The sequence below is a fragment of the Astyanax mexicanus genome, chromosome 8, assembly GCF_023375975.1.
Source record: "Astyanax mexicanus isolate ESR-SI-001 chromosome 8, AstMex3_surface, whole genome shotgun sequence".
In the NCBI taxonomy this organism is placed as follows: domain Eukaryota; kingdom Metazoa; phylum Chordata; class Actinopteri; order Characiformes; family Acestrorhamphidae; genus Astyanax; species Astyanax mexicanus.
Genome location: NC_064415.1, coordinates 30,293,787 through 30,319,372, shown reverse-complemented (window position 1 = coordinate 30,319,372; position 25,586 = coordinate 30,293,787). Strand labels below are relative to the sequence as shown.

General features: G+C 41.0%; 1 protein-coding gene across 2 annotated transcripts in view; it reads left to right on the top strand.

Annotated features, from left to right (window-relative positions):
- LOC103021992 (B cell scaffold protein with ankyrin repeats 1) overlaps positions 1 to 25,586 on the top strand; it is a 120,787-nt gene that overhangs the window by 82,111 nt on the left and 13,090 nt on the right. For both annotated transcript variants that reach the window (XM_022678221.2, XM_007255763.4), the window contains exons 8-9: positions 19,468 to 19,531; positions 19,676 to 19,918. In XM_022678221.2, the coding sequence (XP_022533942.2) occupies positions 19,468 to 19,531; positions 19,676 to 19,918 (307 nt within the window). The remainder of the gene's footprint in view (positions 1 to 19,467; positions 19,532 to 19,675; positions 19,919 to 25,586) is intronic.

Genomic DNA, 25,586 nt, shown 5'->3' with positions numbered 1-25,586 from the left:
TGGCAGCAGAAAACACAGATGCACCACTGACTGATTAAAACCTAGACAACAGTCAGACGTTCATTGCTATCTAGGCAACACAGGTGTGTACACTCCCACTCGTTACATACACACAAGGTTGTGCTGCTGTGCACAAACCCAACTTTTACATCAACAATAAACAGAAGACAATAAAATAACATTGCTGATCCAATAAATGACCTGCTCGCTCAGCTTAACAACGTAAATGAGCAGCTCAGGAGCTGCACTGTTAAGATACCAATCCGCCAAAGTCTGAGCACACCTGGCTCTTAAAGGGAATGTCGAGTGATGCTCTGATTGGTTTATTTCATGTCATTGCCATGATTAATTAAGAGAATTAGGTCATGCCTTTTGCGTGTTTCAAGCTGCACAAGGCATATTTTTGGCATCCTTACGATACCAAACAAACACACTGCCATCTGCTAAATCAAGCTGTGTGGTGCGTGATGCTCATGCTGCTCCAGCAGTGCTAGCCAGGCTTCCTCTGTGACTAGGAAATGCTTCTAACAGTTATTTCATTCACCCTACAATTTCTTAAAACATTATTGACTGACGTTAATCATCACACTCATAAAAGTTCAATTTTGCCAGTCAGTGACGCTCAATTCCATGATGTTCATTTTTACATTCATTTTTCAAATCTTCCAACACTCCTCACTCAGGCTGTGTTTATTTTGCTGGGACTTTTTTCTGGACAGCTCTTTTGTATCTTTAATACCATCATCTCATCTCCCACAGCAAGAGTGGATGACGCTTGGAACGGACATCAGAGCGGCTCCGGTCTCGGCTTTTCCAGTCCGTTTCCTTGCTGTAACCCCGTTTTGATCCGCTCCTCATGGCTCTCTTGGCCCACTGAAGTCTGTAACCACAGCAACAGTAGACTCTCACGTACTGTGCTGAGAATGTGTAACGCCGAGGTTTTGGACGAGAGCAGATTATGTGCTGAGCTCAAGGATCTTTCTCTCTCACTCTCTACAGTGCAGGCCTGAGCCTCCCTGCACAATATCTAAAGCATTCGTCTGCAATTTGATGCTTCATTTACTGTATATGTGCTCTTTTCTATATATTTTTCGCACTATAAGGTGCACCGGATTATAAGACACATTATGTGACACTAGTAAAGAACAAGGGTGTCACCATATTTCCCTTCTAATTCAGCAGGTCTTGCCACTGGGTGGTGGTGGGGGGTAACCTTAACCTTAAGTAACCTTAAGTAAACAAAACTGTTATTCTTAAAAAAAAAAATCTTTGAAAGTCAAACGAGTGCTGGATGTTAATCTACACAGATTTCTCTCCTAAAACCTGTGTATTTGGGTGAATAAAGCGCTTAGATTTCCACTAAGACTAGATGCAGCAAAATTAGCATTAGCGACTATCACTAGCCATGGTTAGCGCTAGTAAATGCCACCTGATAGCACCTGAGTGTTCTGGTAAGCCAGGGTGATATTAGTTAGCGGTTCGTCCCACGTAGCTTGTTTAAACAGTAAACGCTCAGGCTATAGTCTAATATATATTTGCCTCTGAACAGTGAAAGAACTAGTACTTAGCGCCTGCTGAGGACCCCTTGGGTGTTCCTTATATTGCCAGTATATTTTCAACACGTGTTCACTCATTTCCCCGCCCCTTCAGTTCACTACACTACCTCCTCCTTTCGGCAGAGGCATGTCCCCATGCCCGAAAAAAAACTGCATTACAGACATAGTCTTTAAAATGTTTTGGTGGACGACGTTCACGTGTCGGACGCTGCTCTCGAGGTGGCTGTTGTGCTACTGGCCTAACCGGCTCGGTTCGCTGTCCTGTTCCTGCAGTTCCAAACGTAACTGTCTGTTCAGCACTATTGGGGAACATCCCCTGTGAATGATGGTGCCGTGCTTGCAGCCACCATGATACAGGAACTCTAGGGCTCCCAGTTTGTTGCTGCCCATCTACCTGAGACTTGGGCAACGATTGCCGATGTTCAGGTTCGGAGGGCCCGAGCGGGGGCCTCGGATGCTCGGGTGCGAAGGATCTCGGCGGACCTGGGCGGCTGTCTCGGCGGCTGCTCGGGTGCGAAGGACCTGGACGGCTGTCTCGGCGGCTGCTCGGGTGCGAAGGTCCTCACGAGGTCTGTTTCCTCCAGTAACTGTGTCCCCAGCTCATCTTCAACAGGATCAGTTCCCAACGTACCTGAATCAAAGCAAGGTTTCAGTCTATTGTGATGAACAACAAAACTGCGCTGTCCCTCTCCTTTAATCCGGTAAAGAGCATCAGAGATCTTTTGCTCAATCACAAAGGGGCCTTTATACTTCTTCTGAAATTTTGGACACTTTCCTACAGTCTTAGTAGTGTTACGTACCCAAACTCTCTCTCCTTCTGACCACTGTTGTACACTCACTTTCAAATCATAGTACTCTTTTTGTTTACCAGAAGCTGTACCTAGATGTTTTTGTACCGCTGTATGTACAGAATTAAGTGTAACACCCAAACTCTGTACATACTCTGAAACAAAAGAGAAGCCTTTCTCTGGTTCCAGACCCAAGACTACATCAATAGGAAGCCGAATTTCCCTACCCAGCAAAACTTCGTAGGGGCTAAACTTCGTACTAGCTTGAGAACTGCTACGATAGGCCATCATAACAAAAGGAAGTAGTGTGTCCCAACTATTTTGATTAGCCTCTACAAAAGATGCTAGCATGCCAATTACTGTACGATTAAGTCTTTCGACTAACCCATCAGACTCAGGGCTATAAGGTGAGGTACGTGTCTTATCAATTTCTAACAGCCTACAAAGCTCCTTAAACAGTGATGATTCAAATGTTCGGCCTTGGTCAGTGTGAATAACTTGGGGCATCCCCCACCTAAGAAGGAAGTCAACCACAGCTCTTGCTACTGTAGTTGCTTCTTGGTTCGGTATGGCATAGCTCTCAGCCCATTTAGGAAAATAGTCAGCAATCACTAAAATGTATTTATTACCAGTAGCAGTAACTGGCAGAGGACCAACAATATCTAACGCAATATGCTGAAAAGGGCGAGTCGCCACTGATGGCATTAAAGGAGCCCTAGGGGTTTTCCCAACAATTTTGTATGTGGCACATACCTCGCAGGCTCGACACCACTCCTTGACATCCTTACTCCAGCCAGGCCAGAAGAACCGTCTTCGGACTTTATCCCTAAGTTTTGCAACTCCTAAATGCCCACCGGTTAGTGTATTATGAAGACTATATAAAACCCTCGGGACCCATGAATTAGGCAAAACCACCTGCTTACCAATTACGTAGCCTGGCCTTCCACCAGATCGCACCAGCAGGCCCCGCTCTACTTCCAGCTGACCCCACAGATCCAACAGCCGCTTCAGAGTGGGAGTTCCTGTAACACACTCCTCTTTATTGCCAGTTACCTTCATGTGCTTAAGTTTCTGTATATCGGCATCTTCTTCCTGTGCACCTGCCAAGTCCCAGTCTTCCACTTGCTCCTCTTGTACGTGGCATGCTGCAGAAAGAGTAAACTCCTGCACATGTTCCTGTACAGACGTGTAATTTTGTCCACTAGCCTCTTCGATAGACGAGCAGTTAAGTTGCGCTGTTGCTCCTTGAGATGCTTCTGCAGACACAACAGAAGAGACAACCCTGTACACATTCACATTCCCTCCTTCCTGCTCATTCGTAAGATTTCTCTCGTCAGTACAAGTTAATGATGCTGGCCGTATCGGTCGTCGTGACAAAGAATCGGCACTAACATGTTTCTTCTCTGGGCGATGTTCGATTTCATAGTCAAATTGGGCCAACTGTTCCAGCCAGCGTGCCAGCTGACCTTCTGGTTGACTAAAATTATGCAGCCATCTTAATGAGCTATGGTCCGTCCGGAGTAAAAATCTCCTTCCCAGCAGGTAATGTCTAAAATAAGAGGTAAAATGGACTACTGCTAACAGTTCTTTCTTTGTTGTTGCATAGTTCTTCTCTTGTCTCGAGAGGGCTCTGCTTGCATAAGCCACCACTTTTTCAAATCCATCTATTTTCTGGGACAAAATGGCTCCAATGGCCACATCACTCGCATCAGTGTCAAGAATGAATGTCTGCCCCGGATCAGGGAAGGTTAGAATGGGAGCACTCACCAGTTTGTCTTTTAGTGTCTGAAAAGCAGTCTGGCACTCCTGAGTCCACTTGAATGATACCCCCTTTTCAGTCAACTTATGCAGCGGCCGGGCCAATTCTGCAAATCCTGAAACAAAGCGGCGGTAATAAGAGGCCAGTCCAACAAAACTCCGTACCTCTCTGACATTGACTGGTTCCGGCCATGCTTGCACCGCCTCCGTCTTGGCAGGATCGACAGCTACCCCCTCAGCTGAGATGATATGTCCCAGATACTGAACTTGATCTGCAAACAGGTGACACTTAGCAGGTTTTACTTTCAGGTTAGCCTGGCACAACTTCTGTAACACCTCATCCAACCGGACTAGGTGCTCATTAAAAGTCCATCCAAAAATTATAATGTCATCCAGGTAAACTAAACATGTGACCCACTGTAAATCTGCCAGGACCAACTCCATCAGTCTTTGGAAGGTACTTGGGGAGTTGCATAATCCATATGGAAGAACATTAAAATGGAATAGCCCGTGGCGGGTAGCAAAAGCAGTCTTTTCTCTATGCTGTGGATCAATTTGTACTTGCCAGTAGCCGCTAGCCAAGTCTAAAGTGGAAAACCACTTGGCTGCAGCCAGAGCATCCAATGTATCGTCAATCCGTGGAAGAGGGTATGCATCTTTCACCGTAACTTCATTCAATCGTCTATAATCAACGCAAAATCTCAACCCACCGTCTTTCTTCCGGACCAGCACCACTGGAGCTGCCCATGGACTCTGAGACCTAGAAATGATGTTATTCTTCTCCATATCCTGCAGATGTACAGCAACTTCACCCTGGAGATGAACTGGAACACGGCGAGGACACATCTTGATAGGCGGAGCCAGACCAGTGTCAATCTGGTGGTGAAGCACAGTAGTTTTACCCAAGTCATGGTCACCCTTACTAAAAACAGCCAGGTTTTTGTGAAGGAGTTATGTTACAGCCTCTAATTGTCTTTGCGAAAGGCCCCTATCATGCACACCCAACTGTTGTAATAATTCTGACACCTGTTCTTGTTGCTCATCAATTACACCTACAGGGGTAGCATTACTTACAATGGTTGCTTTCACACTAAGTTCACCCACCTTAGTGCCCTTATGCAACAACTGGGGTTCAACACCTAGGTTAATCAGCCTCAAGGGGGTGACACCATCCTTCACAGTGGTAAGAACACGAGCTATCAGCACATTGCAATTTTTAGACAAGCTAAGACATGGCTCAACCAAGCCCTCAATTTCAGTCTCCAGCAGCCCTTCTACTTTCCCAAACACAAGACGCTCTGTTCGGGGTAATATGCTAACATCATCCTGAATTATTACTCGTCTCACCATCTCATCTGTGGAGGAGCACGTCAAAGGAAAGCATTTGCCCATTAGCTTACACCTATTCCAAGGCAAATCTAACTCCATTTTATACTGCCTCATGAAATCTATACCAAGCAGAGCTGATTGGCTAAGACCATGAACCACCAGAAAGCTAATATCTACCACCAACTCTCCAAACCTACAGACTCCTAACCACTGGCCTTCCACTTTTAACTGTTGTCCATTAACTGCCGAGACTCTAGTGGAACATTGTCGCAGTTCATTTACCCCATCTCTACACTGCTGCCAGAATTCAAAATCCATTAAACTAACCTGGGCCCCCGTATCTAACAAAAGCGGTATTTTCATGGCCTTTATTTCTCCTTCCAAGTAAATACCACTTCCACACTGGACAAAAGACAAAACTTTCTTGGGTCGTGGACAAGAAATATCACAGGCAGACGACTGACCCCTATCGGCCGCCTGTTCTAGTTTCCTGACACATATGGACAATTACGCCTAGTATGTCGATCACACCCACACTCCCAACACAGCTTTGAAGCCCTGGCCTCATATCGCTCCCTTGCCCTAGGCTGTGGCCTTCTAAACCCATCTGAATGTACCTCATCACCCATACGTCTCACTGCATCATAGCTAGGTCGCCTAACAGCATTAGGGTGCCCAACTGGGCCATTTAAAACAGTACGCGACTGGTCAATAGCTTCTTTTAACTCCTGCACTTCCTTCTTTAAAGACTGAACTACTGCAAGCATTTCATTGTCCTGAAACTTTTTATTCACTGACCCCTTATCTAACTCCACTCCTCGCACTCGAGAATCACATGCCCGCTTCTCAAAATCTCTAATAAGCTCCAGCTCCGCTGCTAAATTAATTGCATCCTCCAAGCTAGCTGGTTTAGCACTACGCAACTGTATACGAAGATCCCCATCACCCACATGCATAATAAAATGATCTAATGCTAAAATATCCCGTGTGGCTACATCTAGATTGGCATAGGCTTGTTCAGCCAACCTACGAACTGAATTTCCAAAGTCTCGCACAGATTCTTTATGCTGTCTATGTCTATTAGAAAAATCGATCCTACTCCACTCTGAGCTTTCTGACCTAGTCAAATACCTCCCCATTGCTGCCTTTAATCTACAAAAAGAAGCACGGTCTTCTACAGGGAGACCACGATAAACTTCACGTGCCCTACGTGATAAAAGTAATGTCATAAACTTGAGCTTCTCTAATTCCCCCCAACCATTTATTTCTGCTGCTGCCTCAAACTGCTCTAGCCAATCTTTCCACTCACGTCCCTCACCAGTAAAAACCTCAGGCATAAAAATTGGTCGTTGTATAGCCATATCTACAGCATGCCCACCAGCCTGAACATGCCCAGTATCCTCCTCAGACATTTCTGTCTCCCTCCAAAAACAAAATAGGAGTATTAAATTTACTGGACGAAAAATCCCACCGCTGCCACCAGTGTGGCGAACCCGCAGCCGAGCGAGGCTAGGTAATTAATTAAGGTGTTTTAAAAAAACAGGTCGCTGCCACCACCTTTGTTTCACCGGGGAGGTCCGGTTAGAGGGAGACAAAAAGTCTGAAGACAGAACCTGACGTTCAATTATTTTATTAGACCCAATTATAAAGTAGCTATAAAAAATAAACACTCCTATATATGACCAATATAAAAATAGACTTATTTAAAAAAGTACTCAGCCCATGTAGTTCATTCATTCACATAGAAGGGTAACAGGTTACTTAAAAACTACACACTGTGAAATAAACCCACTCTAGTACAAACTCACACGTGTCTTTCATCAAGTAAATCACTAATATTACACGATCAGAGAAGCACCGTTAATTAATTCACATAGAAAGATAACGGGTTACTTAGAAACTACACACTGTGAAATAAACCCACTCTAGTACAAACTCACACGTATCTTTCATCAAATAACTCACTAATACCACACAATCAGAGAAGCACAGCAATCGTACCTAGTTTATCCACAGAATAAATAACACACGGCTGAAGAGCTAAAAAGACATATGCATAAACACACGAGAAACTACAATAACTAGACCAGTCAGAATGATCCTAAAATAATAGTGAGTTAGAGTAACAATGGCCAGAGCTCAAACAGTAGTGAGAGAGGGAGTGATAGACACTTGCGTTCAGATGCGATAGATACAGAGTCCGGAGCGCACACTCGCTGTAGTTCATCAAAGTCCCTTAAAAGTTCAGTCTTCTCCTTGGTTCACGCCGAGGCAAACAGAGTTCAGCGCACTCTCCCAGAGCACGCCACACCAGCGTCTCATCCGGCAGCACGCGCTTCCTCTCGCGTCTACCTGGCCGCGCCTGCTGAGGACCCCTTGGGTGTTCCTTATATTGCCAGTATATTTTCAACACGTGTTCACTCATTTCCCCGCCCCTTCAGTTCACTACAATATTACTCACCCCTGAGCGATAAAAGTGCTAGCGCATAGCACAGTTAGCAGCTAATGCTAAAGCTGCTCCAGCAGTGCTAACCGGGGTTAGCAGCAGGCTACAGGCTGATAATAATACTCACCTCTGAATGGCAAAAGATCCAGCGCATAGAGCGGTTAGCTGCTAATGCTAATGCTGCTCCAGCAGTGCTAGCCACGGTTAGCAGCAGGCAACAAGCTGATAATAATACTCACCCCTGAACGGTAAAAGAGCTAGCACTTTTAGAGCTAGCGCAGTTAGCGGCTAATGCTAACCCTGCTCCAACTGAAACTCCTGTATAAAGCTGTATAACGATTAGCTTTATTGCTCCAACTGCTCCAACCTGACTGGTAAAATTTATACATGTTTAAGTTTGCTTTAGAGTGTAAAAAACAATATGAAAACAATATGAATTTTATTAATAAACTGCTGGCTATAGTGAGATTAATGCAGTTACAGCATCTGTGGAGTCTGAGTAATATGAAACATCTTTGCTCTGAATTCTGTTGCAGTTGCTGTATTGTAGGGGAGTCAACCAGAGATTTCCTCTACAACAGTTTCCAGTATTTGACTCCTCATGATGAAACGTGTTGAAATCTATTGTGAAATGTACTGAAATACCTTAATTACTACTTTTGAATTTATCTGCAGACTCGTGCCCACACATCTGCTCCATATACTCGTCCATGTCAGAGTATATCAAGGAAAATTCCACAGTTCCACAATGAGGTTCTGGTTCTGAGTAGAGAGAAGCATTCTTTCATAGGGACTGTTGATGTAGTTTCAAACATATATATAAAAAAAACTCAAATTAATGTTAAACTGTTTGAGTGTAGTTTTAATTGTTTTTAGGCTTATATTAGCAAAACTATCACTAACCAAGCTAAACTTCAGCCCGATAATCAGTTCATAATCTGAATAATAGATCCGTCAGAGTAGACTGCTCTATATAGTTTCCATCTGACAATAAAAGGAGGTAGTTACAATAATTTAAAATATAATGATAAATAAATAATTGTGGCACAGATAGCTCCATTTGCTTACTTCATCAATGTGTGTCTGTGTACAATGCAGGATGTGAAGTCATAAATCTGTGGATTTCAAATCATTTTTACACAAATTATCTTCTCAAGTAAACTACTATCAAATAACTGATATTATTTCATTTAAATCAATCACACACAAAAAAAATCTTTAGAATGTTCATCAAATTTGTTTTTGGATTAATTGACCAAGTTGCATTTGTCATACCTACATTTTTCAGATTATCAAACAAACTTCATAATAATATAAAAAAAAAACTGAGTAAAAAATAATAAAAGCACTTATTAGGGAAAAAAATCCAAACCAATCAGGTCCTTTGGATATTTTTTTTTTCTTGAATAAAAAAAAAAATTGTTATATTTATTCAGGCTATCTTTGTCTGATATTAAAGTTTCTTTGATAATTATTTGAGTTTGAAAAATATCAGTATGAATTAAGTATTATTCATTGAAAATGAAAAATGCTACATGATGAACATAAAAAAACACTGATAAAGCTTCTTATTAGGCAAAATCAATTTTTGGAAAATGTTTTGCAGTCACACACCAATCCTGCCAAAGAGCATGTGTGTGGATATATTAACAGATTTTGACTGATTGGACCGACTACACTTATATTTACTCCTCTAACACACAGGCTTTAATAAAGTATAGGCTCTTGTGAGCAGGTGCATCTTGTTGACTCTTGTTAAAATGTCAGGCACTGAGTGCACTTTACGCCACATGCAATAAACATGCTATTGTTTATTTTTGATATTTGATTCTGGTCTTTAAATTAATTTGTTTCCTGAGGTACATTTTATTTTGCATTTCTGTTAGTTTCAAGGCATGTTCAACTTCTAACTAACCCAAGTGCCCAGATAAATGATTTTACTTTTTTTTTTTTTTTTTTACAATCAAGAACATCTATCTTGGTCAGAACAATCAGTATTTAAGATTTGAGAGAGAGACGAATCTCATGTGTGCCTCATCAAAGACAAAAAGAACCTTCCAGACTGTTATCACCAATTCCAAAGGTCAGGGTCTGTTGTGTCTTAAAGCAACTTAATGCTTAATGCTGCCTTCAAGACATCTTTTCCAGGGAGAAGAAGACAATAGAAAACCCCACAACAACACCCAAAAAACTTTATCACTTGTTATCCCATTTGCATAAGCACAGTTTTCAATTTTCGAATATTCATATCTTTTAACATTTTTAGAATATTCTTTTTTGTTCACATCTTCATCAGAACTCAACAATTATCTATTGACAGTAGATTTCTAGATTACTCTCCTCTATTGATGCTGTTCTGGAATCAATGCTCTTCTCTATTTCTATCAGTTCAAGCTGCTTGAGGTCTAGTGTGAAGTTTCCACAATCAGTGATGGTTTGAAGAGACATGTCATCTGCTGGTGTTGATCCACTGTGTTTTATTATCAAGTCTAAAGTCTAAAATTAGTGCAGTGTTTTCCCACAAAATCTTACATCACTTCATGCTTCCCTCTGCTTTCACAACTTTTATGAAGATGTAGATTTCATTTTCCAGCAGGATTTGGCACACTGCCCACACTGCCAAAAGTACCCATTGGTCTTATATATAGTATTAATTTTTTTTTCTCAAGACACTGATTTTTGGGTTCTCATTGGCTGTAAGCCAATAATAATTATCATCAACAATAAAATAAATAAATAAATGCTTAAAATAGATCAGTCTATGTGTAATACAGGAATTGGACAATGAAACGAAAACACCTGGTTTTAGACCACAATAATTCTATTGTGGCGACGGACTGGCGACAGTTCTGGTGGAAACAGGAGAGTTAAGGTGCACATTGAATTCTGCCATGATTTGGGCAGCTGTGGTTTTATGTTTTTTTTGGATACAATCCGTGTTAGCACCCAAACATCCTTTTCAGACAGCTTCCTCTAGCGTCCACAGTTAATCCTGTTGGATGTGGTTAGTCCTTCTTGGTGGTATGCTGACATTACCCTGGATACCGTGGCTCTTGATGCATCACAAAGACTTGCTGTCTTGGTCACAGATGCTCCAGCAAGACGTGCATCAAACTGTGCTCTTACCCTGCTAATTGAACCTTCACACTCTGCTCTTACTGGTGCAATGAGGTGCAATTAATGAAGATTGGCCCCCAGGCTGCTCCAATTTAGCCATGAAACCTCCCACATTAAAATGATGACAGGTGTTTCAGTTTCAATGTCCAACCCCTGTACATCTATATAATATATGGGTTTTGCATTTTGAACTAAATTACTGAAATAAATGAACTTTTCAACGATATTCTAATGATATTCCAGCGTTAGATGGTCAGTGTTGGTCGCTGGGCCGTGCACACTGGCCTTGGCGATGATTGAAAGACCACATCAGAAGTATAAGCAGGTTCTTTTTGATTGACACATCAGCATCTATGAAAAACAGACATGCTAATGTTGTGCTTTGATGTGCAGGTTCTATCCTGCTATTAGCACAAGCATGCATCTCCACAAACTAGACGACTATCAGCGGGATAGAGCTGGCACGGCTCTGAGATTTGCTTGAGATTTGAATGCTAGCATCTCTCCGTCTGCCGCGTTAATGTGTAACAATGGCTCTTTCAGTGGGCGCGTGATAGTCAAATGCAGCGTGAGCTTTCCGCTCCCTCGCATCGGAGGCCTTTTTGCATGCTTTGAAGCGCTCTCGGCGCCATCCCCTGCCCCGAACGGAACACTCACGACATCTCAGCGGACCGTCATCTCGCCTCTTGTTGACAAGTGCCCTTTTGGATGATTTGAGATGGCGCTCCATTGGTTTCTGCATGCTAATGAATATTACTGCGCATGCAGGCGGGCGTCACGATACATCAGGGAGACGCCGTATGAGAAACCACATTTGTTCCACTTTATTTAAGCAGTTCATGATATCCATGCCCTTGGTTGCAGGGCTTCAAATGAAGGAACAGCCCACAGTCGCTCTGGCGCGCTGCTCAGACAATGCTGTCTTTATTTATTGAAGGGAGAAAATGAACGGCGCACGCGGAGATAAAGATAAAGAGCAAACGTTATAGAGCGATATGGTTCACGTGTCAGATCAAAGAGCGTGTGCTGCGTGTTGACTTTGGTTCTTTGCTGCAGTCAGAAGGTCTTAAAAGGGGTTGGAATGCAGTTTGCCATTCAGCAAGGAAAAGCAAGGTCACTTGTTGTGTAAGTCTGAATGTGTGTGTGTGTGTGTGTGTGTGTGTGTGTGTGTGTGTGTGTGTGTGTGTGTGTGTGTGTGCGCACATGTGCTTCTGTAAGGATACTAAGGAGTACTAAGCTGACCTTCTCAGATTCGCTACATTCCATATAGATAAAATAACAACTCTGAGTAAAATGACATTATGCATTGTAAAATTCAGGATTCTGTATTTCATGCATAACCATATTATACAGTGTTAGAAACCACACAGTACACTCTATTACAGATTACTGGAATCCTGTAGATTGCATAACACTTAATAATGGTCATATTATTTATTATTCCATTAATTGCTAGCTTTGATATCTCTGACAGTGTTACAACCTGGTCTAAGGTCAGGCTATAACAGGATACGAGAGTGGGATCTCCTCTCAGACCTGCAACACACAACAGTGCCAGTATTATATTACAGTGTCACCTCAGGAAATATAAAATAAATAAAAATAATGAGCAAAAACTACAATAGAAAACTTACCAACTAAGCCAATAATCATAGTCATTCTTCAGGTGGAATTTGTGAAAATATTGTAAATATTTGATATGAAGACAAGATTTAATTTAAAGATATGTTAATATATTCTTTTTTTTATTAATGTGATTACAGTAGGCAATCTAAGTAGTGTTAAGTACTGTTAAGTCTTCTTCTATTTTATTTTTATTTTTGTCTGGTTAACTTGGGCAGCGGTTTTATTCATTAAAAACTTAACTTTCGTTAATGTCTGATTTGTTGTCCATTAGGAATGAATGGGGAGAAATTTGCATGCCCATGTACGCCACATTTTTTTTTTGATGTGAATACCAAATTTGGACTGTTTATGAAATGTATTGCATTCTTTCAGAACATATCAATATTGATGTATGGTTTTCGTACAGTTTTCACAAGAATTTCCCCCATAGGAATGAATTGGGCCCAACACCAGCTGAACACCTTGTCTGCCCCGCTTCAGTACTGTGTGTGTGTGTGGGTGTGTGGGTGTGGAGGAGCTGTTGGATAAACCAGCTACTGCTCATAGTTTGCATTCTTATCAATTTAGTTCTTGGTTAAATAGGGTCTGCATTGCCTGCTGTGTTGTGTGGTAAGTGGTGTTTTTTTTTTTAGCTCTGCTGCAATCTGACACTCTCTGTGCTGGGTTTTGTGGTGTACTCTGAAGAGGGGTATCCAGGTAGTCGTGTTAAAAGTCTTTATTTTACTTCCTCCATTTGTCTTAGACATTCTGAGTTTCAGTCAGGTGTGCTATTCGGCAATGCTCCATCAGCAGCAGTTTGAAAAGAGGCTTTTCCTTCGGAGGAGGCATGTGCTAGTCTTCACCCTCCTTGTGTTGAGGCATGGGTGGGAAAATTGGCCACAAAAATTGGGTGGAAAAAACAGGGGGAAAAAAGAAAATAATGTTACAACCAATAGTCATAATTAAAGAGTATTATTAACTTTTGTTTGTATTGTAAATCTATTTTTTGTACCTAATGTTTTCTTTCTACTGTATGTTTACCCATAACCATAACTGCAATCCGAATGAATCTCAGTCATTCCGTGTCATTCTGCTTCATTTGCCTGAAATCTAGCAACAACCAACAGCTGTCAAAATGTAGCAGCCAGATTGACAAAAACAGGTTACAAGCCTGCAGAAAAAAGAGCTCTAACCAATAACATCATGTCCCAACAGCAATTGGCGATAACTCTAAAACCCGAACGCTCCCATTAGAATCAGTAAAGCTACACACAAAACCGTGTCTGACACTCGCTTCATTTTTAAAAGGCTTGTTAAGGTGAAACAGCAGCATGATGCAACAAAAACGGCGCTTAAGCCAGCTGCCTTTCATTAAAGCACGGCTACACCGGATAAGAGGGAGCTAATCCGCGAGGTGGAGGAAAGAAAAAAAATAATGCAGCAATGTGTATTAGGATATGAATCATAATAAGACAGTTTAAATTACATTTCTAGACGACCAGAAGTTTTGGATATTAATACCAATGCTTTTTTGCGGTTAAATGGATCATAGGTGTATTTAAATGGATCATTCAAATGTCAGAGGTGTAGCTAAAGGTTAGTTTCTTATGCAGGGATTAAACCTAGACTTTAAACCTTCGCTTATCTTCATCTAGTAATTACTGGAGAGAATGTAGAGAAACAGGCTCAACCTTATTGGCAAGTATTGGCAATACACAGTGATTTACAGGCTCACTCAATATTCACATTGTTTTAAATGTGTTTGATTCCAAAATGTACAATATATTCAGGGCCCAATCTTACAATACCATTCCTGCAAAGTCAAATCTCTTTAGGGGAATCCATGGCAAGTTTACACACAGATTGTTTTTTTTTTCACATTATGCCCAAAATAAAACCATGATTAATTAAGAAGGTCAATACATACCTTTTGCACGTTTTGAGCTGCGCAAGGCGTACTTGTCCCGTTGTTATGATATCAAAGACAAAGCATCAGATAAAGTTTCCAGTGCAGAGATTAAGCCTAGCACATGAGCCAAAAGTAAATATAGTGAGGAGATTCTGTGGTTCAGCGTGTATATCTGTGCAATGAGAAGCTGCTTTAACACAGAATGCTGCAATTTCAAACAGTGTTTTAATGGGACGAGCAGCGCAGATGTACACGTAGAAAATGTCGTGCGTCTGCGAGTAGTGAATGCAGCACAGACCATGCATGTAAACAGCATGGAACAGAGACAGCGTTTGTTCATAGCTGTAGTAACTAATTAGCGTTATCTGGCTCAATTAAAAGGAGTATATTTGATAGTGGATCACGTTTTCACCACAAGTGAACCGCCCCAGAGCTCTTTTGAGACCAGACTGATCTTGGTTCGGTTGTTTTGATATGCACTCGAGTGTGATTACTGTTTTCCACACCTGCTCAATCGAACCAAATTAAGGGTACATACAAACCAGTCCATTTTAACCCGACCACATAGTGCCTGTGTGAAAATGCATTGGAATGAATTGGAACTAAATTGTGATGTTTTAACCTTGCATAGTGTTGCTGAGTGGTCAGAGAGATTTGCCGAATTGTAAAAATACCGCATAAATGTTTTTAAATGATTTTTTCTTTCTTTCTTTTTTTTGTTTTTGCTAAATGCGAGCAAATCCTCAAATCTCTCAATCCTAGTGGGAAGTCTTCTAGAAGAGATGGTTACTACAGCAAAAGCAGAATTAGGAAACAATAAATAACCAGGTAGTTTAATTTTAGTGTATCACCAATGTCAAATAAAAAACAAGTATCTCCAAAAGAGAGAAAAAACCTTCTAAACTTTCAATGGAAGTCAATGTAAAAAGAGTTTATTTTAAGTCATTTTGAAGTATTTCTATTGGTTCATTCATCAAGAAATTTTGGCACAGTTTAAGGGACAGTTTGTGTGTTCAAATTATGCAGTAAACAAAAAATCGACCAAAATAGAGATACTTGGTTTTCATTGGACAGCAATGATAGACTTAAATGTCTTGAATGTATTTCAGATTTTCATTAAAAATAAATCAGTCCCCACACTTCTATTTTTTCTTCTATTCAAGTTGTTTACTTTTGTCCATGTTGTTCTCTGGGGGTGTGTTTATGGAGGCTGCAGCTGTGGGGAACTCTGGGCGCGGCTGGTGAAGGTTCTCGTGGTTAAATTCTATAAATGTGGTTGATGCTTTGATGTGTTCTGTCGGTGGCACAGACGTTCAGAGACAGTGACTGTCTGCAGAAGGTCTGTCAGTGTTAATGACCCAGCTGTGTGCATCTGTGTGTGTGTGTTTAAACTAAGCCCAGTGAGTCAGTGCTCAATGAATCAATTGCACCTCTGATTCATGTGTCAACTCAGCTCAAGTGAGACATTCTGCCCAGCTTTGCAGTGAAAGAGTAAAAGAGTCCAAATTACTGCAGATACTTGTAAATGTAAAATATATTTAGGGCCCTATCTTACAAAAAGCAATCAGGCAAAGTCTGAGCAAACCTGGCACTTGCTGCACTTTTCGGACTAAAAATTCCTTTCATTTTCTCAAAAATCTACAATGTGCCTTATAATCCGGTGCTCCTTACGTTTGAACTCTACGAGTCATGTTTTAAAAAAGCAGCTGAAGTACAGTGCCATAAGTGTGAGTTTTCAGTGAAGTTTCTCCAGCACTAAGGCTGGGTGCAGCAGCATTAGCATTAGCCGCTAACCGCAAACTATTCCGCTGTTCAGAGGTGAATATATTGGACTGTAGTCTGCGTGCTGTAGTACCGTGTTAAAACAAGCTACTTGGAACAAACCGCTAGCTGATAGCACCCTGGCTTACCAGAACACTCAGGGTTCCTCAGTCTAGTGCTATCAGTTAGCAACTAATGCTAATGCTGCTGCACCCAGCCTTAGTGCTGGAGAAACTGCACTGAAAACCCGTACACTTAGACAAAATATTGGAAATCTAAGCTATTTTTCTCACTAAACAAACAAAAATCATATATTCACACTCCAAAAAATATTTCTGATGGCCTTTAGCCAATACTTACATAAATACCCTGTTGTAAGATAATAAAAAAATAATAATAAGTTATATGATTTTGGCAGGATTTTTATTTTCATGCATTGTTTTATTGAGTTGTAGTGACATAAAAAATGGAAGTGTTGTTTAAACACACGTTCCTGACTAACCCAGACTAAATATATTCCATTAAACACTAAAACACAAAAGTAATTTTCTGGCAACTGTATTGAATAACTTAATTTTCTCATCTATCTGAATTCTCCCATGATTGGACATGTTGGACAGCTCTCATTTTCACTTTGAAAGATTTTTTGTTTTTAAGAATTACAGTTTTGTTTACTTATGCACTTCCCCTTAAGAAAGAAAACATGGTAACACCCTCGCTCACTTCAATGTAGGCATCCTTAATAGTGTCGTTTAATGCGCCTTATAATCCGGTGCACCCTATGTATGAAAATAGACAAGAAAATACACATTTATTGAGGATGCGCCTTATAATCTGGTCCCAAAAATACAATAAATGGAATGTAAGGCACGTGACAAGCTGATTTGGTTTATTTTACATTTGTTTTATTTAACAAGGCATACGACGTTATGATAGCAAAGACACACTAACACGCCCTAAACCAGGCTGCATGCTGCGCGGTTAATGACTTGCCTACAGTACAAAATAATAGGGCCCTTAGTCTTGGGACAGATTGAAAACCTTGTTATGGCGATGCATTGTTACCCAGTTTTCCTGGAAAGCATCCAGGAAATGACATCCAGCCTCGTCCTCGATTGGTATATCAGCCTTTAGTCAATCAAGCTGAAAGACAGTGATCAGTGATCGGTGATCGATCCATCTCTAATTAAATCATTAAGATTATAGATCAGTATCAGCCAATAGTCAGGAAATAATGTATTCAGAATCGATTGGGGGATCAGGACATCCCTATTGATTGGAATGAGGACGTAATAAAGGAAACATGGATTAGAAGCACACGCCTTGTAATTCACAGTGAACAGGGTCGTCCTGAAGTACAGTTTCCCTCCTGTCCTCACATGTTGGACATTCTGTAAACCTGCCATTGTCCCTGCTGTACGAGAAAACCACTAAAATTATTCATCCCAGCAGAAGAGCACTCGTGGAGAACCTCATTGTAACAATCATGTCGGACATCAAAGTCGCCATCTTTCACATCCCCTCTCGACTTGCGCTGCGTAATTAGCTTGTCTTGTCTATCTGTTAATTCCCCCTTTCTACTCTAATGAATATATTCATAACACTGAATGCTAATGTGTGTTATCAATAGTAAAGGGGAAGAAGAGTGTGGGCTATTATTCGGAGTGAATGGCAGGAGGTTGCTAAGGAACAGTGCGGGGTGAAATCGGCACCGTGGTGAAGCTTGTACTTTCTATGGTCCTCCTCATGCTCATCAATTCAGCAGACCCGCTCTGTATTCAAACACAGTGAAACTCCGCCGAGCCGCGGTCAGGATATTCACGTGAGCTATGAATGCGCACCATTGTCCACCGGCTTCTGTATCGAACAGCCGACGCAACATAATCCCCTTCTGAGGTAAATTGAGCTGACCATTGTTTCCACAGCGACCAGAGCCTCGCTTCCTCACTCCTGGTGCTTCACCAATCAGTTCTGCAAGCTCGGCCAAAGTGGCGCGACCTTGAGAGACAAAAAAATAAAAAAAAGAATAACACTGCCTGGAAATCACATCCCATTTCAAACATCTCTCGTTTAGTTGCCATAGAGGCAGTCATAACAGTTGGCAAGTGCGAATTCAGATTCTTGGCTCAGAATCATGGACTAAATTATATGTTTGAACAGACTGAATTACATGTTTGAACGGGCTGCATTTATAAGCCGTGATCAGTGAATCAGATACAATCTCCCTCTGTTCAGACTGGGTCATTGTCACAACTCGATCTGTCTGCGTTTAATAATATTCGCTCGCAGTCTGTTCTTTACGCTTTTTAACTAAAGAACAAAAAAAATAAACATGAAGTCTCAGTGCTGTTCCTCCGTTTATCTTCAGCATCCTTTGCCTTACTTAACTAGTAATGTTTGTTATCTATACTTTACTGTTGTAAATATTTTTTAGATGACACACCTACTTCTCCTTTTTGAGCTGCTGTTGATGTAACATTGGCTTACAGCATCACAGCGCTCAAAACTCAAAATTGTGAGCTGAACAAAAAATTGAAATTGAATTGTACTCTAATTTATAGCAAACTAGTCTTCCAAACTAGCCTTCTCTGTGAGCTGAGGCGAGTAGCGGGTTACCATGGCGAAGATCAGCCTCGAATGTTTTTGATGAATTTGCAACTGCACTCGAGGATACTTTCAAAGTTCTCTTTTTTTTTTATTATTATTTATTGACTTTCGTTTCGTAAACTTATTTTTTTCTTTAATCAGTTGAGTAGTTCTTCACATAATATGGATTCAAATCTAAGCTGTGTAAAACTGTCATCTAAGTAAGATGTGCCTAGTTTGAAGAATGTTAAAAATAAAACATATTTCGGTTTGTTTGACACGTTTTTGTGTCCTAAATAATTCTATATGTTTTTATTCATAGTTTGAATTACTTTAGTATTAATCTACTATGCAGATAAGTTTAAAATAATTTAAAAATATTACATTTAAGGTGTGTCCAAACTTTTGACTGCTACTGTATGGGATGGAAATCAAAACCTACCGAAACTCCTACACCTTGAAGATTTAATGTATACTGTGTATTCATTTCAAAATCAGATCATAGGGAAATCAGTCTGCAGTGGAATTTGTTACTATTACTCAAGCCTCTCATAAACATTGTGTAATTAATTAAGTTGTAATCAGATTAATTGACTGACTGTGCTGTTGCAGGCTCTGAGCAGCGCAGACGACTGCAGTGATGATGCGAGTGTGTATGAGCTGATGGGCAGTGCTGGTAAGCTGTATATGTATTATTAGTATGCTGTATTATTAGTGGTGTGTAGTAAACTGTATACTGAACAATACAATACAGCATGGAGGAGGATTCTGGAGAGGATATCAGCAGCGTGTTTTCTGCTTCTCCTGCTTCATTCTGCAGGAAGTCTGCAGGTTTCCCACAGTCACGACCAGCCTCAGACAGGAGAAGCGAGAGATGATGATGATAAACAGCCTGTAGAACAAGAGGAGGACCCCTACGCCCACCTGGGAGCAAATGATGAAGAGTACGACTCGATCCTCACCTCCGGCAGCTCTGTGGCTATAGTCAACCGCCCCCCTGCACCCACCCCCCGACCTGAAACCCTCCCAGCCAAGGAGGACAACATGCCTTTCATAGCACAAGGTAAGAAAGCATAGCAGTCATTGTTATTACTGGTAATAACACAGATAATAACACAGATGTTATAACTTCATGGGTGATATTAAAGTTTATTTGCAAATCTGAATGAAAAATGTTTGTCTAACCAAAAAAAGGGGTCAATTAATTTTTATACGGCACTGCAAATACATAAAATATGCATAAATATGCATATTTGTACATATATAAAATATGCATAAATATGCATATTTCATATATTTACAGAAAAAAAGAATTGCCCCCTTTTTTGGTTATACATACATTTTTCATTCAGATTATCAAATAAACTTAAAATATCACCCATAAATTACTGTGATTAACAACATTTTTTGAAAGCTGAGTTCAATTTCAATACTAGCCACAACCATGCCTGATTCCTACCAGACCTGTAGAATCAAAAAAATCACTTAAATAGAACCTGTCTGACAACATGAAGCCGATAAAAGATCTCAAAAACAACACTTTATAAAAAAAAAGGAAGGGAAAACAACGTCATCGACATCTGTCAGTCTGGAGAAAGTTACAAAGTCGTTTCTAAAGCTTTTAAATGATTCCAAAAGGGCATGGACAACTCATCCAGGAGGTCATAAAAGAACCCTGATATAATAAGAAAAAACCAATCAGCGTGTCACTTGACATTCTCTTTAAGAGTCAGGTGCGCTCTGACTTTGGTGGATTGCTATTTTAATGGTGCAGCACTTCTATCCATTGCCAAGATAGTAATACACTAGAAATTTACCTAAACACACCTCACTTCCAGATCACCACGACCATCAATGTAGATACACTATATTCACTATATTCAAGTGCCTTTGATATTTAAACGAGGCAGTCGCAAGGCATGAAAATAGACTGCTGGCAGGGAGTAAGATAGGGCCTCTGGTCTTCTCTTGCTGGGGCAGTCCTGATGAGAGCTAGTTTCATCATAATGCTTTGATGGAATTTGCGACCACACTTGAGGATACATTCAAAGTTTTTAAAAATCTTTTGGACTGATTGACCTTCTTTTCTTAAAATCATTTTTTCTTTAATTAGTTAAGTAGTTCTTGACATAATATGGATTAGAATTCAAAAAGAGATTCCAGGTGTCTACGTCATAAAGCTGACAAAGCTCACAAAAGAACCCAGTACAACATTTAAAGAACTACAGGTCTTATTTGCCTCAGTTAAGGTCAGTGTTAATGATTCAATAATAAGAAAGAGACTGGTTAAAAATGATGTTTAAGGCAAAAAAAAAACAAAACTGCTGACCAAAAAGAACACAATGGCTTATCTCACATTTACCTAAAAACATCTTGATTATCCGCAGGACTTTGGGTAAACAAAGTAATTGACATCTATCAGTCTGCTAGAGTAATGGTCTTGGGCTGCTTTGCAGTTTTAGAACATAGACACTACTATAGATGATGGAACCATGAATTTGTGACTTTGTGACTGTACTTGGGTTCTGTAGCAGGACAATGATCAAAAGCCCACCAGACAGTCAAGGTTTTTGAGTGGCCTAGTCAAAGTCTGATTGAGTGCTATGGTATGACTTGCATTAACAAGAGCTAGATCATATCACTATGATCACCTGCTAGTAAGTCAATTACCCAACCCACTCATTTGGACTCCCCCTTATCATTAGTGATGCCCCAACACCAGGAGGGTGAAGACTAGCGCATGCCTCCTCCAATACATGTGAAGCCAGCTAGAGCCTCTTTTTTAAAACTGCTGCTGATGCAGTATTAAAAAATAGAGTAGCATCACAGCGCACTCGGAGAAAAACGCAGCTCGGTTCTGATACATCAGCTCACAGACGCCTTGTGCTAAGCAACATCACCCTTTGGAGTGATGAGGGGAAAGAGCGTCATCTACCAACCCAGAGAGAGCAAAGAAAAGTGTGTTAAAGAAAAGTGCTAGTGGACACGTATCATAACAGCCATGTCGACTTAGACTAGGATGCAGGGGCTTTACTTTACACCCAGTCCTCTGTTGAGTTTGTGGGCAGAATCTACAGTAAAAACACACTTAAGAAAAACACATATTTACAAACAGTAAAAACGTATATTGAATAAAATGCACTAAAATGCATCACACTGCACTTTTGTCACCTCAGATTGCCTGCAGTAAAATATAATAAAATAATCTCAGGGAATTATTATAGACGCTCCTCGCACCGCGCCGGATTCTAGTGCTACGCCTGTCCGGCCGACTCAGAAATCACTGTTTATAAATACTTAATAAGCGCTTTTTCTTAGTCTGCGCTCCTATAATAGGGTAGCCGGGGAAAGTACGACCCAGATTTGCACCGTTCATCATTTGGCAGCAAGTTCTTAAATGTTCAATTTCAGCTGCATTAATAATTCAGCTAGATGAAGGTGCCAAGTGGCTTGTATTGTTAGAGCTTTATAAATCATTTAGACTCTGCTGATCTCTAGCCTGTAAGCCAGAGAGAGAGAGAGAGAGAGAGAGAGAGAGAGAGAGGGACAGAGAGGGACGGAGAGAAAGAGAGAGAGAGACGGAGAGAAAGAGAGAGAGAGAGAGGGGATGGCAGTGCATACACATTTTATACACGAGACAGTAAGACCCTTGCCTGAACTATACAACCAAAATCGATGTCAATCCTTTCTTTATAACACAGTTTCTTTTATTAACCCTTGTGTTGTCTTGCAGGTCAAAAGTGACCCGCTACCACCATGTTTAGCTGTAGAAAAAATACCTTAAACTATCTTTTTCCAACTTGAAATTTTATGACTTTTCCTAAAGACACCCCATCATTAAAAAAAGTGATACTTTGTTTTTGTTTATGTTTCCATACCAAAATTGTCTTATGGGTCATTTTTGACCCATGTATTATAAAAGCATTTAAACACTAGAAAAAAGTTTTAAGGCCACAAACAAACTTTCTCTGAGGGTGTTTTCACGCCTGCCTCGTTTGGTCCGGACTTTCGGACTTTTCAGTTTGGTCCGAACCAAAGTATCAGGTGTGAAAGGGGCTGCAAACCACGGTCCGGACCAAAGGACCAGATTTGGTCCGACCAAGAGAGGTGGTCTCGGTCCGAATCTTCTGAACCATGGTCCGGTTCGCCTGCAGTGTGGAAGCGCATTTCTGGATGGTTCGAACTTTCGGACCAATTACAGGAAGCTGAGCAGGCGTTCCTCAAGAGCCAATGGCAGGAGAAGAAGAAAAATAACCAATTATCTGACTGCAGCCTGCGGGAGGGCGGAGTTAGACGTCCAGCGCGTCCAGTCCCACCCACTTTGTCCACGCCACACCACGCATTGTCAGTATCGCAAGCTTGTAGTGTATATACAGTATTTAAGCCGAACGACGCAACACATTATTATATTTAAAGTCCGCTTACTGCCCTGTACATAGTTTACTTCCGTTCAGAGGCGGAGCTAAGACATGATGCTGACAAAATGGGCGGGACTAGGTGGAATGACGCTAACAAAGTGGGCGGAGCTGGACGCACTGGATGTCCAACTCTGCCTTCCTGCACATTTCCAACACATTTCATCCCATCCACCTTTCTCCTGTTCATCACACCAGCCATCCAAAAAATCATCCTGGAGAAACAAATTTGGAGGATTTGGAGGAAATTTGGGGCTGCTTTATTTTGGGGCTTTGGTAGGGTGGGTCATTTTTGACCCAAAGGACAAGGGGAGTAAACAGAATGTTAAGATCGCACAAGAGTTAACAAATAAAGAGAATGTGTTTATGCAGCGCTGCTCTGAACGTGAAGCCGGAGCGTGGCACGTTTCAGCAGTGAACAGCCTATAGCGTGTGTTATATTAGTGGAGAAGAGCCAGCTGATGTGTTGTTTGGATCCCACTGTGAGATCTATTGCAGCTCTATCAGATGCTGTTTTCCACCAAACAGATGGTTACTAGCTCGTGTTGCTACGGCTGTCTCGTGAAAAGCTCATTTCTCATATATTAATACAGGGGCAATGAAAACACCAGCAGTGCCGTAGCTGTCCTTCATCTGATCCCCCTCTCACTTTCCCTCCTTCTCTCTGACTCTTACTCTCCTTCTGTCGCTCATTCTGTCTCAGCCGCTTTCTCTCTCTCTCTCTCTTACTCTCTCTGTAACTCTTTCTGCCATTTAATTAACTTTCTCTCTCTCTCTCTCTTTTACTCTGTCTGTAACTCTTTCCTCCGTCTCATTTACTTTCTCTCTCTCTCTCTCTCTCTCTCTCTCTCTCTCTCTCTTACTCTCTCTGTAACTCTTTCCTCCGTCTCATTCACTTTCTCTCTCTCTCTCTCTCTCTCTCTCTTACTCTGTCTGTAACTTTTTCCTCCATCTCATTCACTCTCTCTCTCTCTCTTACTCTCTCTGTAACTCTTTCCTCCATTTAATTAACTTTCTCTCTCTCTCTTTTACTCTGTCTGTAACTCTTTCCTCCATCTCATTCACTTTCTCTCTCTCTCTAACTCTTACTGTAACTCTTTCCTCCGTCTCATTCACTCTCTCTCTCTCTCTCTTACTCTCTCTGTAACTCTTTCCTCCATTTAATTAACTTTCTCTCTCTCTCTTTTACTCTGTCTGTAACTCTTTCCTCCATCTCATTCACTTTCTCTCTCTCTCTAACTCTTACTGTAACTCTTTCCTCCGTCTCATTCACTCTCTCTCTCTCTCTCTTTCTCTCTCTGTAACTCTTTCCTCCGTCTCATTCACTTTCTCTCTCTCTCTCTTACTCTGTCTGTAACTCTTTCCTCCATTTAATTAACTTTCTCTCTCTCTCTTTTACTCTGTCTGTAACTCTTTCCTCCATCTCATTCACTTTCTCTCTCTCTCTAACTCTTACTGTAACTCTTTCCTCCGTCTCATTCACTTTCTCTCTCTCTCTTACTCTGTCTGTAACTCTTTCCTCTGTCTCATTCACTTTCTCTCTCTCTCTCTCTCTTACTCTGTCTGTAACTCTTTCCTCCGTCTCATTCACTTTCTCTCTCTCTCTCTCTCTTACTCTGTCTGTAACTCTTTCCTCCATTTAATTAACTTTCTCTCTCTCTCTTTTACTCTGTCTGTAACTCTTTCCTCCATCTCATTCACTTTCTCTCTCTCTCTAACTCTTACTGTAACTCTTTCCTCCGTCTCATTCACTCTCTCTCTCTCTCTCTTACTCTCTCTGTAACTCTTTCCTCCGTCTCATTCACTTTCTCTCTCTCTCTCTCTCTTACTCTGTCTGTAACTCTTTCCTCCATTTAATTAACTTTCTCTCTCTCTCTTTTACTCTGTCTGTAACTCTTTCCTCCATCTCATTCACTTTCTCTCTCTCTCTAACTCTTACTGTAACTCTTTCCTCCGTCTCATTCACTTTCTCTCTCTCTCTCTTACTCTGTCTGTAACTCTTTCCTCTGTCTCATTCACTTTCTCTCTCTCTCTCTCTCTTACTCTGTCTGTAACTCTTTCCTCTGTCTCATTCACTTTCTCTCTCTCTCTTACTCTGTCTGTAACTCTTTCCTCCGTCTCAATCACTTTCTCTCTCTCTTACTCTGTAACTCTTTCGTCCCTCTCATTCACTTTCTCTCTCTCTCTTACTCTGTAACTCTTTCGTCCCTCTCATTCAATTTCTCTCTCTCTAACTCTTACTGTAACTCTTTTCTCCCTCCATCTCCATCTGTAATTCTTTACTTCCACATCTCATTCACTTTCTCTCTTTCTCTT